Source organism: Leucoraja erinacea, chromosome 15 (assembly GCF_028641065.1).
Source record: "Leucoraja erinacea ecotype New England chromosome 15, Leri_hhj_1, whole genome shotgun sequence".
NCBI lineage: Eukaryota > Metazoa > Chordata > Chondrichthyes > Rajiformes > Rajidae > Leucoraja > Leucoraja erinaceus.
Genome location: NC_073391.1, coordinates 24,876,737 through 24,903,913, shown reverse-complemented (window position 1 = coordinate 24,903,913; position 27,177 = coordinate 24,876,737). Strand labels below are relative to the sequence as shown.

At 41.3% G+C, this 27,177-nt stretch overlaps 1 protein-coding gene across 1 annotated transcript in view; it reads left to right on the top strand.

The window, feature by feature from the left end:
* The first annotated feature begins 6,232 nt into the window (after positions 1 to 6,232).
* The window catches only part of atp6v1ba (ATPase, H+ transporting, lysosomal, V1 subunit B, member a), a 50,610-nt gene continuing 29,665 nt past the window's right edge, over positions 6,233 to 27,177 (top strand). The window contains exon 1 of the mRNA XM_055646926.1: positions 6,233 to 6,390. Coding sequence (XP_055502901.1) covers positions 6,285 to 6,390 — 106 coding nt within the window. The 5' untranslated portion in view covers positions 6,233 to 6,284. The remainder of the gene's footprint in view (positions 6,391 to 27,177) is intronic.

The following is a 27,177-nucleotide window of genomic DNA, read 5'->3' as shown; positions in this document are numbered from 1 at the left end:
CAAGATAGACTGGCAATTGATTCTTAAAGGGTTGACGGTGGATATGCAATGGAAAGCATTTAAAGACCGCATGGATGAATTACAACAATTGTTCATCCCAGATTGGCAAAAGAATAAATCAGGTAAGGTAGTGCATCCGTGGATAACAAGGGAAATCAGGGATAGTATCAGAAGCCTACAAATTACCCAGAAAAAGCAGCCTACCAGAGGACTGGGAGAAATTCAGAGTCCAGTAGAAGAGGACAAAGGGCTTAATTAGGAAAAGGAAAATAGATTATGAAAGAAAACTGGCAGGGAGCATAAAAACTGACTGCAAAAGCTTTTATAGATATGTGCTGATCTTGGCTCACCTCAAATCCTGCCTACCCCCCCACACTGGACCCCCATCAGTTTGCCTACCGGACCAACAGGTCTACAGAGGACGCCATATCGGCGGCCCTACACTCTGCCCTGACCCACCTGGACTACAACAACTCCTACATCAGGCTGCTGTTCATTGACTTCAGCTCTGCCTTTAACACCGTCATCCCCGCCAGCTTGATCACCAAACTCAGTGGACTTGGCATCTCCACCTCCCTCTGCAACTGGACACTGGACTTCCTCACTAACAGACCACAGTCTGTTAGGGTCAATAACCTCACCTCCTCCACTATAACACTGAACACCGGAGTGCCACAGGGCTGTGTGCTCAGCCCTCTCCTCTACTCCCTCTTCACCCACGACTGCATCCCAAAGTACGGATCCAACGCCATTATTAAGTTTACTGACGATACCACGGTAGTAGGACTGATCAGCGACAATGATGAGTCAGCCTACAGGGAGGAGATCCAGCACCTGACAGCCTGGTGTGCCAACAATAACCTCGTCCTCAACTCAAAAAAGACGAAGGAGATTATTGTTGACTTCAGGCAGACCAGAAGAGGCAGTCATACCCCCATCCACATAAACGGGACTGAGGTGGAGCGCGTCTCCAGCTATAAATTCCTCGGAATACATATCTCGGAGGATTTGTCCTGGTCCCTCAACACCTCCAAGCTGATCAAAAAGGCACAGCAGCGCCTTTACTTCCTGAGGAGGCTCAAGAAAGCCCACCTGTCCCCCCAGATCCTGACCAACTTTTACCGCTGTACCATAGAGAGTATCCTGACCACCTGCTTCACGGTATGGTACAGCAGCTGCACTGCTGCGGACAGGAAGGCACTACAACGGGTGGTAAAAACCGCGCAGCACATCATCGGTGCCCCGCTCCCTGCCATGGATGCCCTCCACCGAAAACGGTGTCTGAGACGGGCTGGGAAGATCATCAAAGACCCCTCACACCCCAACCATGGACTGTTTGCCCTCCTCCCATCAGGGAGGCGGTACAGGAGCCTCAGGTCACGTACTAGTAGGATGAGAAACAGCTTCTACAATAATACAATTACACTGCTGAACTCGGAGTCCCGCCGATAGATTTCTCTGGTCCCTCCGTCCCCATTGTTTAATTATTCTGTATTTTTTGATTATTCTGTATCTTCTCTCTTTCTATTTTTTTTATTTCTTTATGCACAACTACTACGGACTGACGTAAAACTGCATTTCGTTGTACTCGTATTTGTGCGATGACATTAAAGTTGAATTGAATTACTTGAAGAGAAAAAGATTAGTTAAAACAAATGTGGGTCCCTTGCATTTGGAAAAGGTGAATTGATCATGGGGAACAAGGACATGGCAGGCCAATTGAATAACTACTTTGGTTTTGTCTTCACTAAGGAAGACATAAATAATTTGCTTGAAATAGCAGGGGACGGTGATCAAATGGAGGAGCTGAGCTGAGATGGAGGAGCTGAGTGAAATCCAGGTTAGTCGGGAAGTGGTGTTAGGTAAATTGAATGGATTAAAGGCCGATAAATCCCCAGGGGCAGATAGGCTGCAACCCAGAGTGCTTAAGGAAGTAGCCCCAGAAATAGTGGATGCATTAGTGATAATTTTTCAAAACTCTTTAGATTCGGGAGTAGTTCCTGAGGATTGGAGGGTAGCTAATGTAACCCCACTTTTTAAAAAGGGAGGGAGAGAGAAAACGGGGAATTACAGACCAGTTAGTTTAATATCTGTAGTGGGGAAAATGCTAGTCAGTCATTAAAGATGGGATAGCAGCACATTTGGAAAGTGGTGAAATCATTGGACAAAGTCAGCATGGATTTATGAAAGGTAAATCATGTCTGACGAATCTTATGACATTTTTCGAGGATGTAACTAGTAGGGGGAACCAGTGGATGTGTTATATCTGGACTTTCAGAAGGCTTTCGACAAGGTCCCACATAAGAGATTAGTATGCAAACTTAAAGCACACGGTATTGGGGGTTCAGTATTGATGTGGATAGAGAACTGGCTGGCAGACAGGAAGCAAAGAGTAGAAGTAAGCGGGTCCTTTTCAGAATGGCAGGCAGTGACTAGTGGGGTACCGCAAGGCTCAGTGCTGGGACCCCAGCTATTTACGATATATATTAATGATTTGGACGAGAGAATTGAATGCAACATCTCCAAGTTTGCGGATGACACAAAGCTGGGGGGCAGTGTTAGCTGTGAGGAGGATGCTAGGAGGCTGCAAGGTGACTTGGATAGGTTGGGTGTGGGCAAATGCATGGCAGATGCAGTATAATGTGGATAAATGTGAGGTTATGTGAGGATAAATGTGAGAAGACCAGGAAAGTAGACTATTATCTGAATGGTGGCCAGTAAGGAAAAGGGGAGATGCAACGAGACCTAGGTGTCATGGTACACCAGTCATTGAAAGTAGTCATGCAGGTGCAGCAGGCTGTGAAGAAAGTGAATGGTATGTTAGCATTCATAGCAAAAGGATTTGAGCATAGGAGCAGGGAGGTTCTACTGCAGTTGTACAGGGCCTTGGTGAGACCACACCTGGAGTATTGCGTACAGCATTGGTCTCCCAATCTGAGGAAAGACATTCTTGCCATAGAGGGAGTACAGAGAAGGTTCACCAGACTGAATCCTGGGACGGCAGGACTTTCATATGAAGAAAGACTGGATAGACTCGGCTTGTACTCGCTAGAATTTAGAAGATTGAGGGGAGATCTTATAGAAACTTACAAAATTCTTTAGGGGTTAGGCTAAATGCAGGAAGGTTGTTCCTAATGTTGGGGAAGTGCAGAACAAGGGGTCACAGTTTAAGGAGATGGGGGAAGTCTTTTAGGACTTAAATGGCCTACTCCTGCACCTATTTTCTATGTTTCTATGTTTCTTAATACTGTTAGAGTATTGAGTATAGAAGTTGGTTGGTCATGTTGCAGTTAAAGGGTCTCGACCCGAAACGTCACCCATTCCTTCCCTCCAGAGATGCTGCCTGTCCCGCTGAGTTACTCCAGGCTTTTGTGTCTCTCTGCGGTTAGATAAGACGTTGGTTAGTCTGCATTTAGAGTTTTGTGTTCATTTCTGGGCACTATGTTATAGCAAAGACGTTGTCAAGCTGGAAAGGGTACAGAGATGATTTACTAGGGATGTTGCCAGGTCTCGATGATCTGAGCTATAAGGAGAAGTTTAGTAGGCTGAGTCAGCAGAAAGACTATACATGATTACAATCGAGCCATCCACAGTGTACTGTTAGATAAAGAAATATTAGATAAAGAAAATAACGTTTAGTGCAAGATAAAGCCAGGGGAGCCACGCACGCAGAGGGAGTGTCCCAGGAGCCATGCTGGCCCAATCTACCTTCTGAACAACCGCGCTGCTGTCTACCAGAATGACGATCGAAGACCGGAATGCCTCCCGGTAGGCTCGACTCGCACCACAGGCCTTCCAGGGGACTGCGGAGAAGCCGGGCGGTGAGGCCTGTCTGGGCCAAGGGAGCCTCAGCGGTGGCAGCAATGAGTCTCAGCAATGGCAGCGGGTGTCTCGGTGGCAGCGGGAGACTCCGCAGTAACAGGAGCCTCAGTGGCGGTGGGGCCTCAAGGTCGATGAGCATGAGGGGGGAGGGGAAGACAATGGGGACCCAGTGTGAGGGGGACCATTGTGAAGAACAATGCGGACCCGGCGTGGGAGGAACCGCTGTGTGGGACGGTGGGAGAACAAAGGGGAACCTGGCGTTGGTGGGGTGGGGAGGCAGTCTAGTTTAGAATCCTCTGCTCAGGGGATAAGTTTGTGTTTGTTTGTTTGTTTGTTCATTTGTTCCAGTGAACGCACTGAGCACGCGACAGCCAGCCAACAGTCGCCTATCTTTCTGGTTTTGGTTTCACTTTTAATTTCATGTTTTTCTGTACCTTGTGTGTTGTGACCGTCAGCTGACCAATTTTCCTCCGGGGATGAATAACTTTTTATCGTATCGTAAAGTCTGATTAAAGATACTCCGATTGTCTTTCGTGAGGTAGACAGTAGCTCAGGACTGCTCTCCAGTTGTCGGCAGGATGGTTCAGTTGCCTGATAACAGCTGGAGAAGAAATGGTCCCTGCATCTGGAGGTGTGCGTTTTCACACTTCTGTACCTCTTGCCTGATGGGAGAGGGGAGAAGGTGGAATGAGTCTCGTCTTTGATTATGCTGGGGGCCTTGCTGAGGCAGTGATCTTCGACCGCCAGCCTGCGGCCTACACCAGCCTGAAGCCGCAGTCTCCGGTAGGGAAGAGCCGATCCTGGACTTACCTTGACTTTTACCTCGTCCTTTATCATCTGGACGCCCGCAACGACGGCTGTAGAGGGTTGAGGTCCAGACCACGGGGGAAAATGGAGGACTGGCCAATTTCTGTGCCTTCCACCAAAGTGATGAATGCTGTGGTGGATGTTTGTGTTAAATTTTTATTGTGTTTGTGTGTTCTTTATCATTGTACCGCTGCTGACAAATTCATTTCAATTGCACTTTATGTGCAATGTGACGAATAAAACTAATTGATTGATTGATAGAAGTGTTCATGGCCCATTGAGTTTACTCCGCCATTCAATCATGGCTGATCTCTGCTTCCTATCCCTATTTTCTTGCCTTCTCCGCATAACCCTTAACACCTGTTCTAATCAAGAATTGGTCTATCTCGGCCTTAAAAATATTCACGGACTTGGCCTCCACAGCCCTATGTGGCAATGAGCTCCACTGATTAACTACCCTCTGACGATAGAAGTTCCTTCTCACCTCCTTTCCAAAAGAGCGCCCTTTAATTCTGAGGCTATGACCTCTGGTCCTAGACTCTCCCACCAGAGGGAACATCCTTTCAACATCCACCCTATCTATGCCTTTCCTTATTCTGTGAGTTTCAATGAGGTCCCCCCTCAAGCTTCTTAACTCCAGCGAATAAAGGGCCAGTGCTGTCAAATGCTCATCATATGTTAACCTACTCATTCCTGGAATCATTCTTGTATAATCAATTGAAGGGAGGTTGGTTTGTGTGAAGGTCCGTTCTCTCTTTTGTGTGCAGTTCTATTACAGTTTTCATGCTGTAAAACACAACAAGCTTAACTCAACAGCGAGTACATGGTTAGCCAATATTAACTCGTGCAGTTTTAACTATTAACAGAACACCATACACGTCTTCACATGAAGATAGACACTAAAGCTTGAGTAACTCAGCGGGACAGGTAGCATCTGTGGTGAGAAGGAATGGGTGACGTTTCAGGTCGAGACCCTTCTTCAGACGAGTTAGGGATAAGGGAACGAAAGATAGAGACGGTGATGTGGATAGATAAAGAACAATGAATGAAAGATATGCAAAAAAGTAACGATGATAAAGGATAAAGAATAATAGCTGTTTGTAGGGTGAAAATCAGAAGATAGTGCGACTTGGGTGGGGGAGGGAAAGAGAGAAGGAATGCCGGGGGCTACCTGAAGTGAGAGAAATCAATACTCATACCGCTGTAAGCTACCCAAGCGAAATATGAGATGCTGTTCCTCCAATTTGCGTTTAGCCTCACTCTAACAATGGAGGAGACCGAGGACAGAAAGGTGTGTGTAGGAATGGGAAGGAGAATTCAAGTGTCCAGCAACCGGGAGATCAGGTTGGTTCACGCGGGCTGAGCGAAGGTGTTCCACGAAACGTCTTGTATTTACAGAATCCAGTAGTTCCCAACATGTAGGATCTTTGGTTCCCAAAACTAAGGTTCAGAGCTTCCCCGCTCCAGCGAGGCCCCGTCGTCTTAGCAACGGCGGCGTTCCCCCATTGGACAAGACGCTCGGTCCGGCCGATGGTGACGCGACGAGACGTTACGTAACGCGCGCTCCCGCGGCCGCGTCGGGCCCGCGCGTCACGTGAGCCGGCGAGAGGTTTCGTGCGCGTGCGAGCGGGGGCGCGCCGGAGCCCAGTGGGAACATGTCGCTGATGGTGGAGCAAGCGGTCGCCAATGGATCTGCACGGTTTGCGGCCATGGAGCACGCACAAGCAGTGAGCAGGAACTATTGCTCGCAGCCCAGGCTGAGTATGTGTCCGGACATTTCCTGACGATCAGCTGCAACCTACTGAAAGTTGTAAGAGTTGTAAATATTCGGGGCCCTTGAGGTGCTGGCGATTCATTTACTTTTAATTACAAGAGCAGGGGTTCTGCTTCCTAGTTTAAAGCATTCAAGCAAAAGTTTCATTTCCAGGATAGGTCACGTTGGCTTTTCAAAAACTATTATGAAATGATTATTCTCTCGGGTATTTTTCTTCAATGCAGTTAATGTTTTATTTGTATTAAGTGTAATTCAATTTTCTCGCCTGTATCAGGCGGAGGCTTCGTGTTGATCCATTGATATCTGAAAGCCTCGGAAGTGTCACGGTTAGCAGATCAATTTAATTGTCATGATTCGCATGTGTCAGTTACTTTTGGTTAAGTTTTAGGTTCTGACCTACGAGAGTCAGAATATTTCTGGGAATTGAATGGAATCTCTCTCCACCTCTATCTGCAGTTTAGTTTGTTGCATGATCATCCCAAGATTTCATGTGATTCAGTCATGTGATGAGAAAAATCAGGACATTTAAATGTGGATGACTAGTTGGTTGCTTTTATTTTTGAATTATTTTGTTACGCTGTTTACATTGGGTTAGTTTAGGGCCCTCAGACTCGGCAATGAAAACATTTTTAACCTCTACGATTACGTTTTGTTCAAGTAAGCATGACTATCAAGTTTCTTTGCACAAATATGGAGGAGAGCTTCACTAGCTATAAATTAAGGAGTGTTCAAATAACATTGTCTCACTTTTAAGATAATGTCATTCTCAGGTTTTGAAAAATGTGCATATATTTTTGTGAATACTAAAAACCTATCTGATTAAACTTTGTGCTGGCAGGTTTCACTTTTTTAACACTACAAAAACATTTTCAGGTTGTTATATTTATAAAGATGATTGTAACAACATTTCCTTTTTATGTAATGCCAAATGGAACTTTTAAACGAGGAGCAGAATTGACATCACAATCTGGTCAAATATTTCACTTGGTGATGATTTTAAACTTTTGCAAATATTGTCACTCAACTATGTCCAATAGTACGAGGATAGACAAAAATGCTGGAGAAACTCAGCGGGTGAGGCAGCATCTAGCTATAGACCCTTCTTCAGTCTTCAGGGTCTCGACCCGAAACGTTGCCTATTTCGTTCGCTCCATAGATGCTGCCTCACCCGCTGAGTTTCTCCAGCATTTTTGTCTACCTTCGATTTTCCAGCATCTGCAGTTCCTTCTTAAATATGTCTAATAGTACGGTAGGGTTGGGTTATGCAGCATAAGTGACACCATTAGTACACCATAGAATTCTCATAATTTTTATTTGCATCTCTTTGAATGTTACTTGATGAGATTTGGGAGTAATTCAATCTTGTTGTTCATAAGAGAAAAATTCTGCCTAAAATATTCTGATGGGGTCAGATTTGTTTTCTTCTGACTTTCAGTTTGCTGATAATAACTACCAAATGTTGACATCCCAGTATCAGCATTCCAGTGAATGTCATTTCTCTTGAAAAGCAAGAAATTGTTGGAAATTAACTTAGTTGTCTGAAATCATCCAACAACTCTTCAGAGAAAATAATACCTAATCTACCTAAATAATACCTAATATACCATTCATTTGCAATGTTATATTTGAAATTTGAAAATACCATAACTAATGATTTTAATCGGATAGTGACAAAATGGACTTTGTGGCATCAAACTGGGAGACATTTGCCTTTGCAGACGATAAAATCAGCTAAATTTGGAATTTTGCTCCCTTTTCTGTTAATTAGCAGCATAGAAAAGTTCCAATTTAGTTTGAGCTCCAATGTGACTATTTTGATTGATGAACTGCTCCATATTCAAGAACTCAGCAGCTAACCTAAATGAGGATACCCATGCCATCACAGACATCGTCAGTAAATATGTAGAGGATTACATCTCAATCTGACGAATCCCCAACTGACAACCACAATGAGCTGTGACTCACTCCCTAGTGAGGATCAAGTCTGATGTGTTCAAGGGAGATGATCCTGACATCAGGAAATCTAGGTATGTCCTTTGCAAAGCCATCGGGGACACCAAGATGATTCCAGACCAAACTAGAATCCCACGCTATCCACACAGATGCATACCGACAAATGGCATGCATATTATAACAGGGAACAAAGTGAAGTTGGGTAGAATTACTGGCAACTCTGCATCCCTCCCTATGACCTCAGTGCCGTCTGCTTGTCTTGAACAGGTCAGTGGTATGGTCCAACTGCCCAACAGCCTTGAGTTCACCTGTACCCCCAGACGCCATTTGAGTTCACCTGTACCCCCAGATGTCAGATTGGCCTTCTTGAATGTACCCAGAGAGAGCAATTGACTTGTGTGGAGTCCCTGGCCATGTTCTCAGAACCACCCAGTTCTGTCATATCCATCATCATGAAGTGCTTTGAGAGACTGCTCGTAGCGCACATCAAAGCCAGCCTCGCAGGCAGGTTTGATCTACTACTTCAGGAAAGCAGTCAACATAATCATTGACCACTTAGTCATTCTCTCTTCTTTCTTCTCCTGTTAAGCAGATGATAACAAAAGCTAATAAACACATACCATTAGATTCAAGAATAGTTCCTTCCCTGCTGTTATCAGACTCGTAACAACAATCTCTCCTGTGTTGAGGCTAATTTTCCAATGTACCTCATTATGACCCTTGCATTTTTTAAATCTGTACTTTCTCTGTAGCTGAAATACCATATTCCGTACTGTCTGAAGTACTCGTGCGCCATATGTTGGTTCACGTCAATAATAAGCCAATACGAATATCTTTAAAGTCTGGATTATTTTCACATTGGAAAGGGAGATGTTCAGACAGAGATGTTTGTAAAATTCACTTGAATATTGCATCAGTGAGATACAATTTTTCTGCAGGTGCTGGTTTAAACTGAAGATGGACACAAAATGTTGGATTAACTCAGATGGACAGGCAGCATCTCTGGATAGGAATGGGTGACGTTTCGGGTCGAGATCTTTCAGACTGAAAGTTGGGAGAAGGAGACAGTGATAAGGAAGTGTAAGGTGCGAGAACGAGACATCAAAGGGGATGAAGTTCAAGAGAAATGTAGAATAGATCATTATTAGCTAGGAAAAGGTAACAACAAAGCAAATAAAATGTAATTAGGAACTGTCGGACTGGTCGGGGAACTGGGAAGGAGGAGGGATGGAGAGAGGAAAGCAAGGGTTACTTGAAGTCAATATTCATACTCTGGGGTATAAGCTACCCAAGTGAAATATGAGGTGCTGTTCCTCTAATTTGAGCTGGGTCTCACTGACAATGGAGGGGGCCCAGGACAGAAAGGTCAGTATGTGAATGGGAGGGGGAATTAAACTGTTTAGCAACCAGGAGATCAGGTAGATTTAGGCGGACTGAGCGGAGGTTTTCAGCCAAACGATCGCCGAGCATTTCTTGCACCATCCTAGCCACCTTTCCTCTTGGTACGCTCATCTCCTATTCCTGAGTCCCATATTTCCCTCTTACTTCGCTCCTCCCCCTGAACCTTTCCACTTGTCCCTCCCTCCAGCTTTGTATTTCATTCCCATTTTTCCTTATCTGACACCCTTTTGTCTCGTTTTCACCCATCAGCCAATCAACTCTTATCCCAACCCCCCCACTCCACTCCACAACCTGTATCCACGTATCACTTGCCAGGCTTTGCCCACCCCCACCGCCAGCACTCTTTTACAGCTTTTTGCCTCCTGCTCCACTCGGTATGAACGTGGATCCTGACTGAATCATTATCTGCCCATCATTCCCTCCGCAGGTGCAGTCTGTTATTGATATAGTGCCATTATCACAGGTGAAGAGAGAACTTGATGTGTTTTCTGGGGTAGACACAAAATGCTGGAATTAAGGGCCTGTCCCACTTGGCTGTCATTCGCGCGCCATTTACGCGACCTGCTGGCGTGTGGGTAGCGCGGGACGGGCTCGTGGAGTGATGTGGAGTGGCGTGGAGCAGTGTGGACTTCGTCCTGAATGAAATCTTCGCGCGCCACCGGCCTGTTGCATAACTGACGGCCAAAATTGGACAGGCCCAAGACCCTGGTATGACGCAACGTCTCACCTCCAACAGCAGCAGAAGCAGGCAAATGATCGCCGAACTCGGCCTGGGGCTCACGGCCGTTACGGATCCGGATCCGCCTCCAATCCTACTTCCAAATTCTGACCAAACAAATCTTGTTTTTTTACTGTTGAAAATAGCATGTGCCTTAAAAAAATGCATCTGAAGTAACAGATTCTGTACGAAAGCTACATGTTACTTAAGTAAGATAGACATAAAAAGCTGGAGTAACTCTGCGGGTCAGACAGCACCTCTCGAGAAAAGGAATAGGTGACGTTACAGGTTGAGACTTCTTCAGACTTCTTAAGGATACAAAGGACAATTATTATCACATACACCAAATGGTGTAGTGAAATTTGACTTGCCAATGCAGCACATGAATAAAGATAGGACACAACATTAAAGAATTTAACAATAAACATAAAAACATCCCCCCACAATGGTTCCCACTGTGGGGGAAGGAGTCCACGTCCAGTCCCATCCCCTTTTCACCCATAGTCGGGCCTATTGTGGCCTCCGCAGCCAGTCCGATGTTTACAGGCTCAGATGTTATTTAAGCAACATTGCTTAAGTAACATAACTAAAGTAACATCTCCTGACTTTTCTGGTTCTCAATTTTCAATTTAAAAATCTTGATGCATTATGAAAGATGTCAGGTGTCAGCAATTATGTTAAGAGTGATTTTCTTTCTCCCTCTGTGCATAGAAACAAGAGGTATTCTGTGGCTTTAGTTAGTTATGTTCTAGAATCTTGTGGCTAAGGTGAATTTAGTGTGAAGCCCTTTTTTAAATTAAACTGTGGTCTAAATGCTTGTGTTATATATTGCTGAATCTATTCAGAGCTTGCCAAACTTAGGGACATGAAACAAATATTTCACAATATTTGAAATGCAAAATCATTAAAGGAAAAATCAAATAAAAATTGCAGGATATCAATTTTGTCTTTTTCAGTTGGTGTTATTTTCTTGGGTAAACACATTTTGCTGAAACACTGCATTTCATTGAGAGATTGGCATCTGTATGGGTTTGAGAATTCTTGCCAATTAATTACTTTTAAAGTGCAGTTGCTGTTTTAATTTTGGAAATACATATTCAATTTGCGCACATCAGGTTCTATTAAACAACATTATGCTAGTACTCAAATGTTTTTTGATGAAATCTAAAAACTGGAGATCAATTTTAGTTTTAGAGAACCAGGCCCTTCGGCCCCCCGGGTCCACATCGACCAGCGATCCCTGCACATTAACACACGCCTACACACACTAGGGACAATTTACACTCATACCAAGTATACAAACCCAAGCTAATTTACCTACAAACATGTACGTCTTTGGAGTGTGGGAGGAAACCAAAGATCTCAGAGAACTCACACGCGGTCACGAGGAGAACGTACAAACTCCGTACAGACAGCACTCGTAGTCAGGATCTAACTCGGGTCTCTGGTGCTGCAAGATGAGTAAGGCAGCAACTCTATTGCTGTGTCGCCGATGCTGCAAATCTGATATAAATGAAAAGATGTTAGAAACACTCACCAGCTTAGGCATCTGCAAAGAGAAAAAAAAATAATACTTTTGGTTGAGGATGCTGTTTTGTGATATTGATTGAGAAATAAATTGATTCTTAATGGGTACAATGTCTTTCTGGGAGGACTTTTAATATTGTGCAAACTTACTCTTGTGACTTCACAGTTCAACAATTGATAAAAGGAACAGAAATCTGTGGTCATAAAGCAAGCAGATTCTTATACTTTCTCTTCCTTTTTTACACATTGCACTTGAAGTAAGCAATCAAAAATGAAATTATTTGTTAAGCGTTGATACAAAACAATTATAATAGCTGTACTAGTATATCTTCTAAGTATTATTTGGAGGCAGAAAAGTAAATGCAGCCTGCTACAGGATATTACTGTGGTGTATTATGCATCAATTTTGTTACTTATTCTTGTCTGTTCTGGAATATATGCAATCACTGCATTTATCAAAGTAGATTTGAAAGTGCAGATTTATTCTGCGTAAGTACAAAATTAAATCCTGACCAGCAGTTTTTTGTTCCTCTATCTGAGCGTCTACTTTCAAATGAACCTTACTTTTTGGTCTCGCTCTCCCTCCCTCCTTGCATCAAAGCTCATGCTTCCTGCTACCCCCACACTGTTATTCTTGTGTTTACTTTCACATCTGCCTTAGCTCCAGTTTTGCTCACCATGTTTTTGTAAATTCCTTCTGCATATCATGGCATACTTAAGGCCATTTTTAACATCATCTCAGCTCTTTCTGTATCACTTGCTCTATCCACAATTACCAAATGGTCGGAGGACATTTTGCTCCCAACTTCCTTGTCCGAATTGCACCAATGTTCATTTGCATCATATCAAATAGCTCGGCCTCTCCCTGTACCTTTTTTTTTATCAACTCTTAAATATTTTGCCTTTTTAAACCTATCATCTTTAAAACCCATGGTCTCTGCTGCCTGACAACATGCCACAAATGTGCTCCTGGCATAGTTCAGCCTCCAAAACGAGCTGTTCTCTGCTTTTGATGATTTCATTTTCTACCCAAATATCCTTTGCTTGCCTTCAGTAACCAAGTGCAACCATTTTATCACATTTGCTTATATTGTTTTGCTTCTAGCCTAGATTATTGACAAGAAGGTATCTGAACGTTTCCTCTTTTATCATCTACTGGTAGTGGTTGAGATGGGAGGTTGGAATGTGCTCCCAAATTGTTAAATATTGCGTACTTTTAATTACTTTATGCTCCAGTCACTAAATATCTTGTGAACATTTTAAAACATTATTTAATTATACAGTCACCACGTCCATCAGCACTTTCACTGGATTGAAACCATCAGTCTCTAACTTTTGAGTTTGTCCCTGGTACGCCCAGCTTGTGACCAGGAGGCCCAGGAGCGGAGGAGGAGGCCCAGGACAGAAAGGTATGGGAAGGTGAATTAAAATGGTCCACTCGGCCTTGGCTGATCGACAGGAACAAACATAAACTCGGTGACTGTTTTGATGAACACTTGCACTCAGTTCACCAAGACCTACTGGATCTCTGGGTGGCTAACCATTTGAACTCCCCATCCCCACAATGACCTTTCTGTCCTGGGTCTCCTCCATCGCCAAGTGAGGCCACATGCAAACTGAAGGAACAGCACCTCATATTCATGCCTGTGCCTCTCTGCCCGTGCCTGTGCCCAGAGGACTTTGTTGCCCTTGATTTTAGGATATCAGTCCCTAATTAATATGTGGGATGTAGATAACTCTGGCCAAACCATAGTTTATTCCACATTTAGTATTTCCCTTTCGGAAATTGCTAACTTGAAATGTTAATCATTATCAATTAAGTTGTTAGGTATGGAGCTTCAGGGTCTTCAGAATGACAGTACTTCAGTTCAATTCAGTACTTCATGATAGAATGCTAGTATAAATTGGAGTGGGTATGTTTCCCATTTGCCTGTCATTCTTTTTCTGAATAATGTCTCGTACTTGTGAGGTACAAGTGAAAAAAATTGGGAATTTGCTGCAGACCATATTTTTCTTCCTTTGAGCTAATTCTCTCACTGGATCATAAATGTAAGATTTTGCATCATCTTCATCTTAACTATGAATTTAAGTCTAATTCAACAATTCTTGTTACTGAGACATAATTGCCTTTTGCCACTGATTCCAATTGGCTATCATCCTTGGATCCCATGGAATTTGTATTTTTGATTAGCCTCCATATGGGACATTGTCATAGCCCCACCTCAACTGGTTTGATCACCTTTTTGTGCAACTCGAAATGAACGCACATTCCATGAATAAAGATGTGTGATAATCGATGCCATTGACATTCCTGGTGCAAGAGGAAATGTGGGGTTTTAATCCCTGATTAACTACAAGTATATGTGTGGATATATTGAAGATGAGACTGCCTGTGAAGCGTCTGCAAAATCTATCTTTGTCCACCACAATCCAAGGACAGTTTAAAGAAAGGACCGCTGATCACACATTACTCATGTAACTGTAATGTAGTGAATACCATGCATGGAAGTCTTCTCTAAGAAGTGAACATCTGAGGTAACATCTTAAAAATTCAGTAGGGATATTGAAGAAGTTGAGGCAGGATGTTTGGGGGAGATGGCTGGTCAATGAAAAAAAAAAATTTTCTATTAAATTACTGCATGATGCTAGATTAAAAAATGTGCTTCAAGGCCATTGCAACAAAGAGATGGAGTCTTCAGTTATGTAGACATTTTCTTTAAAAAGGTACAATAAATTAAATTTGCTTAGGAATGTGGACGATTATGCAGAGGCAAAAAAGAAAATTTTAGGTTTTCAGTGAAATAAAATGATTTATGCACCTTTTATTGTACCATTTTAACATGAAAGGAAGCAATTATGGGAATCTTACCCATGCTCTCTATCACGTGTGTAAGAGGAAGATTGGCAATTGTTGTTTCTTTCTAATGTAATCTGATACACTGTTCTATTTTGCACATAGTTTCAAAGGAATAAGAATGAGTTACTCTGAAATCAGAGCATAATTGAGCAAGTTGTTGACTTTACCTCATGCTGAATTTTTTTTCTATCTGCTTTGTAAAAGCTATAGTCAAGAGAGACTTGACTGTTTAATTGTCAACAGAACAATGACATTCTTACGTGGCAATTTAACAAGCCTGTAAATGTAATGGAGATGATATATAATAATCAAAGAATACAATATGTTATTAACTGTAAAACTAGGTGACCACAGTTGTGCAAAAAATAGTCCATAGTGCAACCAAAGTGTTGCTTTGGATGTGGCTATGCCTTGCCGAATTGCATTGTAAAACCACTGTAAAAATAGAGAAGGAACTTGAAATGTGGTAATATAAATTGATCAATTATTACTCAACAGAATACTTACGCCATTAATTTTCCTAAATGTCCATGCGTCATGTGATTTGATGCCTTTAACATAAACTTGGGTGGCAATAATTGTTTCATTTTCAAGCTCCATCATTGATTTCTTAGATGCAACAATTTGTAGAGATTTGGGAGAAGTGTGAGTGGTGAATTTTGATGAGAAAGAAACATGGGAAAAGGGCAATGACATCGGGTATATTTGCACAAATCTTTGAATGTGCGAGATGAACATATTGCGAAAGGTTTTTTTTTTTGAACGCCATTTAGGATCTTGGACTTTGCATGTAGGCTACAGAAGCAACAAGGGTTACGATAAACCTCTGTAGAATATAGACACAAAAGGCTGGAGTAACTCAGCGGGACAGGCAGCATCTCTGGAGAGAAGGAATGGGTGACATTTTGGGTTGAGATCCTTCTTCAGACTGATGTTGGGGAGTGGGCAGGAAAAAGAAAGAATGCAGTCAGAGACAGACTGGTGGGAGAACTTGGAAGGGGGAGGGGATGGAGAGAGGGGGAAAGCAAGAGCTATTTGAAGTTAGAGAAGTCAATGTTTATACTGCTGGGGTGTAAGCTAGCCAAGCAAAATAAGAGGTGCTGTTCCTCCAATTTGCGCCGGGCCTAACTCTGACAATGGAGGAGGCCCTGGTCAGAATGGGAATGGGAGGGGGAGTTGAAGTGCTGAGCAACCGAGAGATCGGGTAGATTAAGGCGGACTGAGCAGTGGTGTTCCGCGAAACAATCGCGGAGCCTGCACTTGGTCTCGAGATGTACAGAAGTTGACGTTGACACCTGGAACAGCGGATACAGTAGATGAGGTTGGAGGAGGTGCAAGTGAACCTCTGCCTCACCTTGAAAGACTGATGTTGTCCTTGGATGGTGTCGAGGGGGGAGGTAAAGGGACAGGTGTTGCATCTCCTGCGGTTGCAGGGGAAAGTACCTGGGGAAGGGGTGTTTGGGTGGGAAGGGACGAGTTGACCGGGGAGTTGCGAAGGGAACGATCCCTGCGGAAAGAAGAAAGGGGCGGGGATGGGAAGATGTGGCCAGTAGTGGGATCCCGTTGGAGGTGGCGAAAGTATTGGAGGATTATATGCCCAAGACTATAGAATGTTGATCAAGCTGAAATTGGGCTATTGCATGCAATTCTCTTGCTCCAGGAAGGAGAGTGCACACCACATGTCATATATTGGTCTGAATGGTTGACTTTAGTTGGAGAAGATTGAAAGGTGATTTGATAGATTTGTTCTAAAATAAATTGTTGTCACTGCAAGAAGGGTTGAGAACTGGAGGACAGATTTGAAGTGATCACCAAAAGAACAGGGGTGATGTGCAGCAGATGTCAATATCTGGAGTTTTTTGTTCAAGGATGGTGGCTTCAGATAAAATCCTTGCTTTTAAAAAGAAATTTGGCCAATTATGCAAGGATGAAAAAGTGTTTATTGGGGAAAAAGCTGTTGAATTGGACGGATCAGATTGTTCCTGTAGCATGCTACAACAGGTTCAGTGGTCCTAATGGCCTCCTTCAATGTTGTGACCATTCTGATTCTAGTCCATGCTTCTTGAAAGAGCAGCAAAATTATCACACTGCTGACATCGAAGAAAGTTGCCTGCAAAGAGGTAAAGATCAATGTAGTTTGGATTTTATCTTTCGGTTACTGATTCTAGGAGATCTTTGGATCCAGAGAAGTGATATTATAAAGCTGGCTGAACAATCAATTGTAATAGAAAACCAAGGATTTAAAGGTGTGATTATTAAGTGCAGAAAACCGGCGTGATAATGGATCATGAAGGTGGGGAAAATGGTGTCCATTTTTGCCGATTATCTGCTACATGTCCGGAGAACATGAATAGATGATGTTGGGGCCCTTTTTCAAACTGATTCAGTCTGCTGAGTTACTCCGGCACCTTGTTTTTCACCTTAGAACAAGGTGCCAATGCCGCTGGTCTGCACCAGCGAGCCCTACTTCACGGACTACTGTACGGTCCAATTGAGCTCACATTGTAGCCCCTGGCCAGCAGCACTTTTGTTCAGGTCACCACCACCGACAGGATGTGTTCGCACACCGTGGGGCTCTCTTCTGCTTCTTTCTTCGCTTTGTCTGCTCTCTGCTCCACTGTTACCGTCACCTTCTCCCCTGCAGTTGTGACATCTTCTGAGGTGGAGTATATTGCCGACTCTGGAGGAGGACGTGACAGCGTGGAGAGCGGGCAAAGCAAGAAGCACGAAGCAGCAGATGGTGCAAGAGGAGGGATCCCACGATGACCGTACGTGTCCTGTCTGTTACGGGGGCCTGAGAAAGTGCTGTCCCCAAGTGCCACAATATGAGCCTCAACAACAGCCACATCAACTGATCCTTGCTACAGGTGAAGAAGAGCTTACTCGTGCACCTTGAGGATTGGGGCTGTAAGTGGACTGGAGGTAGTGTGAGCTGGGGGTGGCATCGGCAGGTCTGTCAGCCTTAACCAAAATCTTTTATAAAGGGATCCATTAAAATGAGGGTTTACTGTATTTATGGAATGCAAAACAGATTGGTGTTTGCTATTGGGATCATGGCAAAACAGATTGGTGTTTGCTATGGGGATCATGGCAAAACAGATTGGTGTTTGCTATTGGGATCATGGCAAAAGCTTAAATATTGTAAACATTTTCAAAGGGTAAGGTAAATTTTTGTATGTTAAACATGGAATTGTTAATTAATTGGGAATGAAAATCCGCACAATTAGATTGAATGGCCAGAGATGGGCCAGTGCAAATTGTGATTAATACACCATTAAATTCATACTTGCATCATATCGATCAAACGGAACATTTAATTTTCTCGGCAAAAATGATTTTTGATCAAGTTATTGATTTCTGAAGGTTGCACTGGAGAAGGCTAGGTAAGAGTTCATCTTTGAGTGCAACAGGAAATCCTTAACTACAATTTCTGGATTTCCAGATATAATTGTGCATCTGCATTAACCATAATTTCCTATTAGTTTCATTATGAAAAGACACACTTATGTGATGTGGACAGTTTTACAAAAATCTATATTGATGTAACAGATCCAAATGTTGAAATAAAGACTAGATCTAAAAATTATTGAATATTGGTTGTGTTCATTGATTTTTTTTTGTAGCTTGGCATCTATATAAACCATATAACAATTACAGCACGGAAACAGGCCATCTCGACCCTTCTAGTCCGTGCCGAACACATAATCTCCCCTAGTCCCATATACCTGCGCTCAGACCATAACCCTCCATTCCCTTCCCATCCATATAACTATCCAATTTATTTTTAAATGATAAAAACGAACCTGCCTCCACCACCTTCACTGGAAGCTCATTCCACACAGCTACCACTCTCTAAAGAAGTTCCCCCTCATGTTACCCCTAAACTTCAGTCCCTTAATTCTCAAGTCATGTCCCCTTGTTTGAATCTTCCCTACTCTCAGTGGGAAAAGCTTTTCCACGTCAACTCTGTCTATCCCTCTCATTTTGAATACCTCTATCAAGTCCCCCCTTAACCTTCTGCGCTCCAAAGAATAAAGCCCTAACTTGTTCAACCTTTCTCTGTAACTTAGTTGCTGAAACCCAGGCAACATTCTAGTAAATCTCCTCTGTACTCTCTCTATTTTGTTGACATCCTTCCTATAATTAGGCGACCAAAATTGTACACCATACTCCAGAATTGGCCTCACCAATGCCTTGTACAATTTTAACATTACATCCCAACTTCTATACTCAATGCTCTGATTTATAAAGGCCAGCACACCAAAAGCTTTCTTTACCACCCTATCTACATGAGATTCCACTTTCAGGGAACTGTGCACAGTTATTCCCAGATCCCTCTGTTCACCTACATTCTTCAATTCCCTACCATTTACCATGTACGTCCTATTTTGATTTGATTTGTCCTGCCAAGATGTAGCACCTCACACTTATCAGCATTAAACTCCATCTGCCATCTTTCAGCCCACACAACAATGTATTCACATTGTACATTAAATTAAGAAAAAATATCCCTCACTAGTAGAACTTTTGCTGAAATTAACAATTAAATCTACAATATATAATGAAGTTAGGGCAGCACTTTGGCCTAGTGGTAGTGCCGTTGCCTGACAATGGCAGAGACCCGGATTAGATCCTGACAATGGGTGCTATCATTACGGAGTTTGTACGTTCTCCCTATGGCCGTGTGGGTTTTCTCTGGGTGCTCTAGTTTCCTCCCACACTTCAAAGACGTACAGGTTTGGCTTTGTTAAGAAAGATTGTAAATTATCCCTAGTGTGTAGGATAGTATTAGTGTATGGGGTGATTGTTGTTTGGCGAGGACTCTGGGCCACAGAGCCATTTCTGTGTTGTACTGCTAAAGTCCAAAGTGAATAAATAGAAATCTGAGAACCAGTTTGAAAGCCGCTGATTCAATATACTTGTTCTCGTGGACATTGTAGTGTATTTTGGGAGGGTTATCAAACCTTACGTATGTTACCAACATTACTGATAATTTGCTCATATAATGATACCAGCATACTCGTAGCACTTTGAATGAAGCACACTGTCCCTTGGCATTTAAGGGAGATTATTAAAGGTAAATAGTTACAAAACAATTTATAACTTCAATTTATTTTCTAATAATTGGTACCCTTTAGAGTTTCCAGAAATCAACCTTAAAAATTGCATAAATGTTTATTCATGCGAATGTTGAATTGGGGTCTGGTGTCTGGCTGCAATATGCAAAGATCATTGATGTCAGAGCAAAGCAAAACGGAAGAGTTCTTGATTGTTGTGATTAAGATTTCCATGTTTGAATATGTTTTCAAAAATGTCGTCAAATGCCTGAGTTGTTACAGAGACAGGTACTTAATAGTTACTGAATCACTGACTTCAGTTATTTATATCTAGAATGTAATGTCACAGGGACTTTAAGAGAAAATGATGAATGACTGCACATAAAGTTTAATTGTTTTTCTTTGTGAAGTTGATGAGCTAATTTAGGTCTTTAAATGATTTTTAAAAAATGATAGAATCAGTAAACAGGTTTGGTAGCACAAAAGCTAGAGCAAGGATGACATATTTCCTTCCCTAAAGAGCATTAGCAATACAGATCCATTTTTTTTTTTTACAACACTGACAGTTCTCTTCATTGAGATGAGCATATATGCAATTAATTTTAAATTCCCCAGCTTTTGATGGTGGAACTTTAATTCTGCTGATTCAAGGGCTCACTTCTGTCGCTACTATCCAATAATTTAAACACTGCTACCATCATACCCTGTAGGTAGGAGATACACTTAATTTTGTGGAATTGTTTACACTGAAAATCAGACTGTTGCATAAAGTATTAATACTTAATAATTAAGTTCAGTTAAATCCATCTATTTACAGAAGCATTTTCTATGCAAATGGAATTAAATCAAACAACTTAAAGCTGTTTTTTATGGTCTCAATGCTTCAGTACATGCCACAGCCAATCCTTTATTTTTGAAGTTTGGCTTACTGCCTTTAAACAGAATAATGTGACAAAAATAGAAAATGCTGAAAATACTTAGCAGGTTAAATAGTATCCATGGAAAGAAAAAAACATTTCAAGTTGAAGAAATATTCTGCAATATTTTCAGTTTTTGTTTCAGATTTCCAGCATTGACAATTTTTAATTTTCAGTAAATTGTGACAGTTTATTTGTGCACAGAAAGATCTCACAGATAACTGAAAAATAATTGGATGATCTACCGTCATGTTTGGATTGAGGAATGAATGAAACTGGGGAGCTTGCATGCTCTTTGGATAGTGCTGTCGGATCCTATACTTGCACCGTGGAAAACTAACAGCGCTGCACAAAGTCTCACCTGAAATATAACACTATTAACACACATCATTGAACTAGCACATCAGATGATATCTTCGTCCAGAAGACAAGGCTGTAGTAGATTGCTTTCTTGAATTTTTGTTTAGAAAGTGGCGGGAAAGGGAGAATCTTTGAAAAATTAGCTCCAATCATTTTCTTTGAAATGTTTAAAGTTGGATTCAGTGGACAAGCAGAATATAATTTCCTTTCTAGTTAAAATGAATCATTCTAAAGTGAATTTGTTCTTGGTTTTATTAAATACACAAGTACTGCAGCTGAATGAATAATCCTTTAACATTCCATCTATGCAAGTATTCTGGGATTGAAATTATTTGATTGTTTAGACAGACATGCAAGTCAATATTATGCATAATATATGCATGATTTGTTGTCATTTAATAATATATTGGCAATTTTAACTAATTTAACAACTGACTTTACCAGTTTCACTCTAATACTCTGTCTTAATTATGTTGAAAACATAAAGACTACTCTCCTTATACAAACAATTTCTTAACATGATATACATTTTCTTCATTTGGTCTATGCCGACAAAGATTCCCCATCTACACTGGTCCACCTACCTGTATTTGAACCCTATCTCTCCAAACCTTTCCTATCCATTGACCTGTCAAATTTAAAATATATATATTTTATAGTACCTGCCTCGGCTATCTTCTCTGGCAACTTGGTCCGTATATGCACCACCATCTGTGTGAAAAGGTTGCCCCTCAGGTTTCTATTAAATCTTTCTCCTCTCACCATAAACCTACATCCTCTGGTTCTTGATTCTCCTACTCCGGGTAAAAGATAGTGCATTCACCCCATCTATTCCCTTCATAATCTTACACACCTCTATAAGATCACCTCTTGGCCACCTGCGCTCCAAGGAATAAAGTCAGCCTGCTGAATCTCTCTCTCTAGCTCAGGGGCTCAAGTCATCACTGCACTCTTTCTAACGTAACAACATCCTTCATATAGTTAGGAGACCATAATTGAACACACTTCAAATGTAGCCTCACTAACGTCTCACTAAGGGCGCGCAGCATCGTCAAGGACTGCTCTCACCCCAGCCACAGTCTGTTTACCCTCCTACCATCCGGGAGGCACTACAGGTCTCTCCGTTGTCGGACCAGCAGGTCCAGGAACAGCTTCTTCCCTGCGGCTGTTACGCTCCTCAAGTGATTGTTGAATCAGATAGTTGAATTTCATGAAGAACAGAATCAGCAATGTGAATTATTGAAAGAAGATTTCTATAGAAATACTGCATTTCTGTGTGATATCATATCAAAGAAAAATGACTTGCATGTTTCCTTGCAAGGTAAAACTAAGTCTATATATGATGTGGCAAAATATTCAAGCATTTCAAAAAAGCTATATTTTTTCAAAATTCTTCTTCAAAATGAAATTTCGGTTGAACATTTTCCCCAGTTAGCGAAGGTCCTTGAAGCAGGAGGATTTGTGTGAATCATTTGAAGAATACGCAGCTGTTATAGACTTATTAATTAAAATATACAATGAAAGATTCACTGACTTTGAGAATCATGATGTCACACTCAAATTAGCATTTCAACCTCACCTCGTTGATGTCTCCAAGGCTCCTAAAGAACTACAGATGGAATTGATTGAGCTCTCAGAAGATGACATTTTAAAGTCCTTATTTGATGCTCAGAAAGATCCGATTGAAATATGGAAAAATGCAGTAGAATACCCACACCTTCAGTAACGTGCACAAAAAATGCTTTCTTGCTTTTCAACCACTTATTGCTGCGAATCTACATTTTCCTACCTAACTCAAATCAAGACGCCCTTAAGGTCACAAATAATGGATACCCATCTAGAAGATCAGCTGAAACTACGTACCTCCATGTGGCAACCAAATATTCAAATGCTTTCCCACAAAAAGCAGTCACTACAATGTCATTAAAAGTTTAGTTAACTTTAGAATTAACAAAATGTTTTAATTTTTTTGAAGTTAGTACATAGTAGTTAGATTTTTACAAAATAATGTACATTTTCAAGTGAATCTAAGTGAAGTTTCTTGGATGCAGCCTTGTTAGATTACAGCTAACTTAATGCGGCATTCCATCATGAAAAGGTTCCCCATCCCTGATCTATGCTATCAGTGATATCACCCACTTTCGGGTTATCTGCAGACTTATTAATCATGCCTTCTACATTCTCATCCAAACCATTGATATAAACTAGAATGGGCCCAGCAATGATCCCTAAGGCACACCTCTAGTCACAGGCCTCCACTCCGAAAAACAACCTTCCACTATTGCCCTCTGCTTTCTTCCATGAAGCCAATTCTCTTTCCAGTCAGCTGGCTCTCTCTGGATCCCATGCGATCTAACCTTCCATAGCAGCCTACCATGCAGAACCTTACCAAATGCCTTGCTTATTCCCATATAATCAACATCTATGACTTTGCCCTCATCAATCTTCTTGGTTACTTCTTTTAAAAAAAAAAATCAGATTCGTATGGTACCATCTCTCACGTGCAAAACAATGCTATCTATCCCTAATTGGCCTCTGTCAATCCAAATGCATATATATCTCCAGTAACATGCCTACTACAGATGTGAGGCTCACTGGTCTATAGTTTCCCTGGCTTTTTCTTGCAGCCCTTTTTGAAAAGAGGCACAACATTTGTCACCCTCCAATTTTCTGGCACCTCACCAGTGTCTAATGATGATTCATAATCTCAGCTAGGACACTTGCAATTTATTCTCTAGTTTCCCACAGTGACCTCAGATATATCTGATCAGGTCCAGGAGATTTATCTACCTTCATATGCATTAGGATGATCAGCACCACCTCGACAGTAATACGAACTGTTCTCCATATATCTTAATTAACTGTTCCAAGTTCCTGAAGCCTCATGTCTTTCTCCATGGTAAAAACAAGAGAAATAATAATTGAGTATCTTGTCCTTCTCCCGCAGCTCTGCGCAGACTACCACATCACCCGATCCTGGCCTCTCTCCACTGGCTCCCTGTGCGGTTCCGTATACATTTCAAGACCCTCCTCTATGTCGACAATGCCCTCAATGGGCTTGCCCCCTCCTACATTAAAAGTCTTCTCACCCACCTCTCCACCTCCAGGTCCCTCAGATCGGCCGACTTGGGGCTGTTGTATATCCCGCGGTCTAGGCATAAGCTTAGGGGCGACCGCGCCTTTGCGGTTGCGGCTCCTAGACTGGAACAGCATCCCCCTTCCCATCAGAACTGCCCCCTCCATCGACTCCTTTAAGTCAAGACTAAAATCTTATCTATACTCCCAAGCCTTTCCTGACGTCCACTGAGCGAGGGCTATATGTATGTAGTTTGTTTGTTAATACTATTCTTATAACAAATGTAAAGCACTTTGGCCAACGAGAGTTGTTTTTTAAATGTGCTATATAAATAAATGTGACTTGACTTGACTTGACTGGTTTCTGAGAGGCCCTGTTCTCTCTCTAGTTGCCCTGTTTCACCTAATTTACATAAAATCTCTTTGTATTTCCCTTAATATTATCTGCCAGAGCTATCTCCTGTCCTCATTTTTGCTCTCTTGATTTACTTCTTAAATATGTTCCTCTGTTCCCAAAACTCCACCAGGGATACATGATCCCAGCTGCCTACACCTGCCCCACAACTGACTAGTGCATACTTTTAGTTCTAAGTGTACTGAGGTCAAAATAAAACATTGACATTTAAAGATGCTTTTGACTTGGAAGTGTCTCGTATTTTACAGACTATTGTCTGAAAGAATTAAATTGATGTTCAATTTCACTTTTTTAGTTAAATATTTACCAAGGAAAAATAATAAATTGTACTTGATTTGTAAAATGTATGTGGTATATTAATATTTTGAGTGTCCATGTCACAATGCTGAAAATTCTTCAGACTCCTCTTCCTGCTATCGGTGTTTGTGTAAATATCTGCAAATGGGAGAATAGATGACTTTTTAGTGGGTGGTTATGAAGAAGCCTCATAGTACTGAATAAATAAATATCTATGTAAATCGTTGCTTTAAAAATATTTCTGATAAAGACACAAAAGACTGATGTATCTTTTGTGTAATTATCACAAAAGAATGAACATGGTTTGATGAAGTTTGTGCCCAATTCAACCAAGCCACAATACAATGCAGATTAAATGTTAATTTACCACCTCAAACTTTTCGTAGCCACAGTGGCAAACTATAACATTAATGAGGATGAATTTAAGTGTATTGTGAAAATGCTCAAAATATTACTTGATATACCTGTGCAAATTTGTAAGTTGTGTTCTTTGCAAAGCATTCTTTGTGTAGCACTTTGTGTAAAAGTTTCTATGGAACTAAAACCACACATTGGAACTGAAAAGCCTGCAAAGCTGGCATTGGCCTGTAGCCCTTTTATGCTCACTTTGCTTTATCTGTGAAACATTCTGAAAATGAATTTAGTGTTTTAGCTTTATTCTAGCTATAAAAAGATCACTTTAGTAAGACATCTATTTATTTCAAACATAATCCACATGTTATTGAAGCACAAATATAATTGCTGTGCTTCTGTTAAGTTAACATTGTGCTAGACAAAAAGTGAAATAAAATCTTGGGGGGAAAAAAACTGTCGTATTGTCAAGTTAAAGTCCTAACAAGTTTACCCAGATACTAAATGGCTTGAGATATTACACTTGAGATATTACTCTTGTCAAATTCTTCGCAATAGTAAATAGAAAGACTAATAAGGATCTTGCTTGAGAGACCTTGAGTTGATGAGATGGATATGAAAAAAGGGGTGGATAGCATATTTGAATCTAGCCAAACCATATGATTTTAATGTGCCATGGTGGAGATAGTGAAGGAATAGTGGGAGGAGGGGGTATAGTAAAGCAAACCTAACAGAAGGGCCATTTTAATAAATAGTATTCAGAGCTACTCTTTACCGTCTTAATCGTGCTAATCTTGCTCTTATGTATACAAACTGAACTGACTTGTTATCTAATTCAAAACTGAACAGCAATACTATGTAGCATTCTTTTAATGTGGCTGTATTATTTTGAAAATGAGTTGTAATTTAGGTAGTCTTTTAGTAGATTACATCACTGAAGAGAGCATGCTTCACTGTTACCACAACTTGTAAGATTTATTCAGTTTAGAATGATGCTGTACCCTCCAGCCTTTTAAATCAAATGTGTTGGAATGCACACTGCTTTCTTTCACTCCTACTTGAATGGGCCCTTAGTATTTCACACCAAGGTGTCCTTCAGGGTGCTGGGTCAGGCTACCAAAACAGCTTCTATGAAGGGATTAGAACCAATTAACATCTTTGTACACAAAAGCTGCTGGCAGCTGAACAGACGGCCCTGTGACCTGCTCAGGAGCTGCATGTTAAACAGGGGGTTGTGTACTTGAGCTCAAGTGGGGAAGGGGTGGAGAGAGTTTTTATTTATAATTGAAATGGTGCTTCCTGATGGATTATGGCAAAAAAAAAAACCTTGCACTGAATTAGTTGTGCAAAGGCAGTCTAAACTCAGCTGACTTCCAAGTAATACAAAATGTTGTATTATTAAATCAACATTAAAACTGATTCTTCAAAGTATCAAATCCAATTCAAATTATATAACGTTGTCAGTACATTATTTTCATTGCATTGGACATTTCAAATTATATCTAATCACAATAAACTGATGCAGCATTTTGAAATTGTAATATTTTATTTTATTTTAATTGTTTTAATTATGACAGTAAACCATGTAATTCAGTGACAACATAGGTTTTTTTATTTCTGCCTCTACCTGCTTAGTTTTTGTCCCCATTAGACATTGTTCAGGTTTAATTGTCCAATGTTTTGCACAACTATCTCTATAATGGCTGATTGTATTTAAAAAAAACAAGTATCCAAAGTAGGCCAAAAGATTAAGGTCCTTCTTGAGATAACCAACCTGAAGTTTTTAGAGATTAAAAAAAAATAGAATTATACTTTTCCAACAAGTGGTGGTCTTCAAAAATATGTC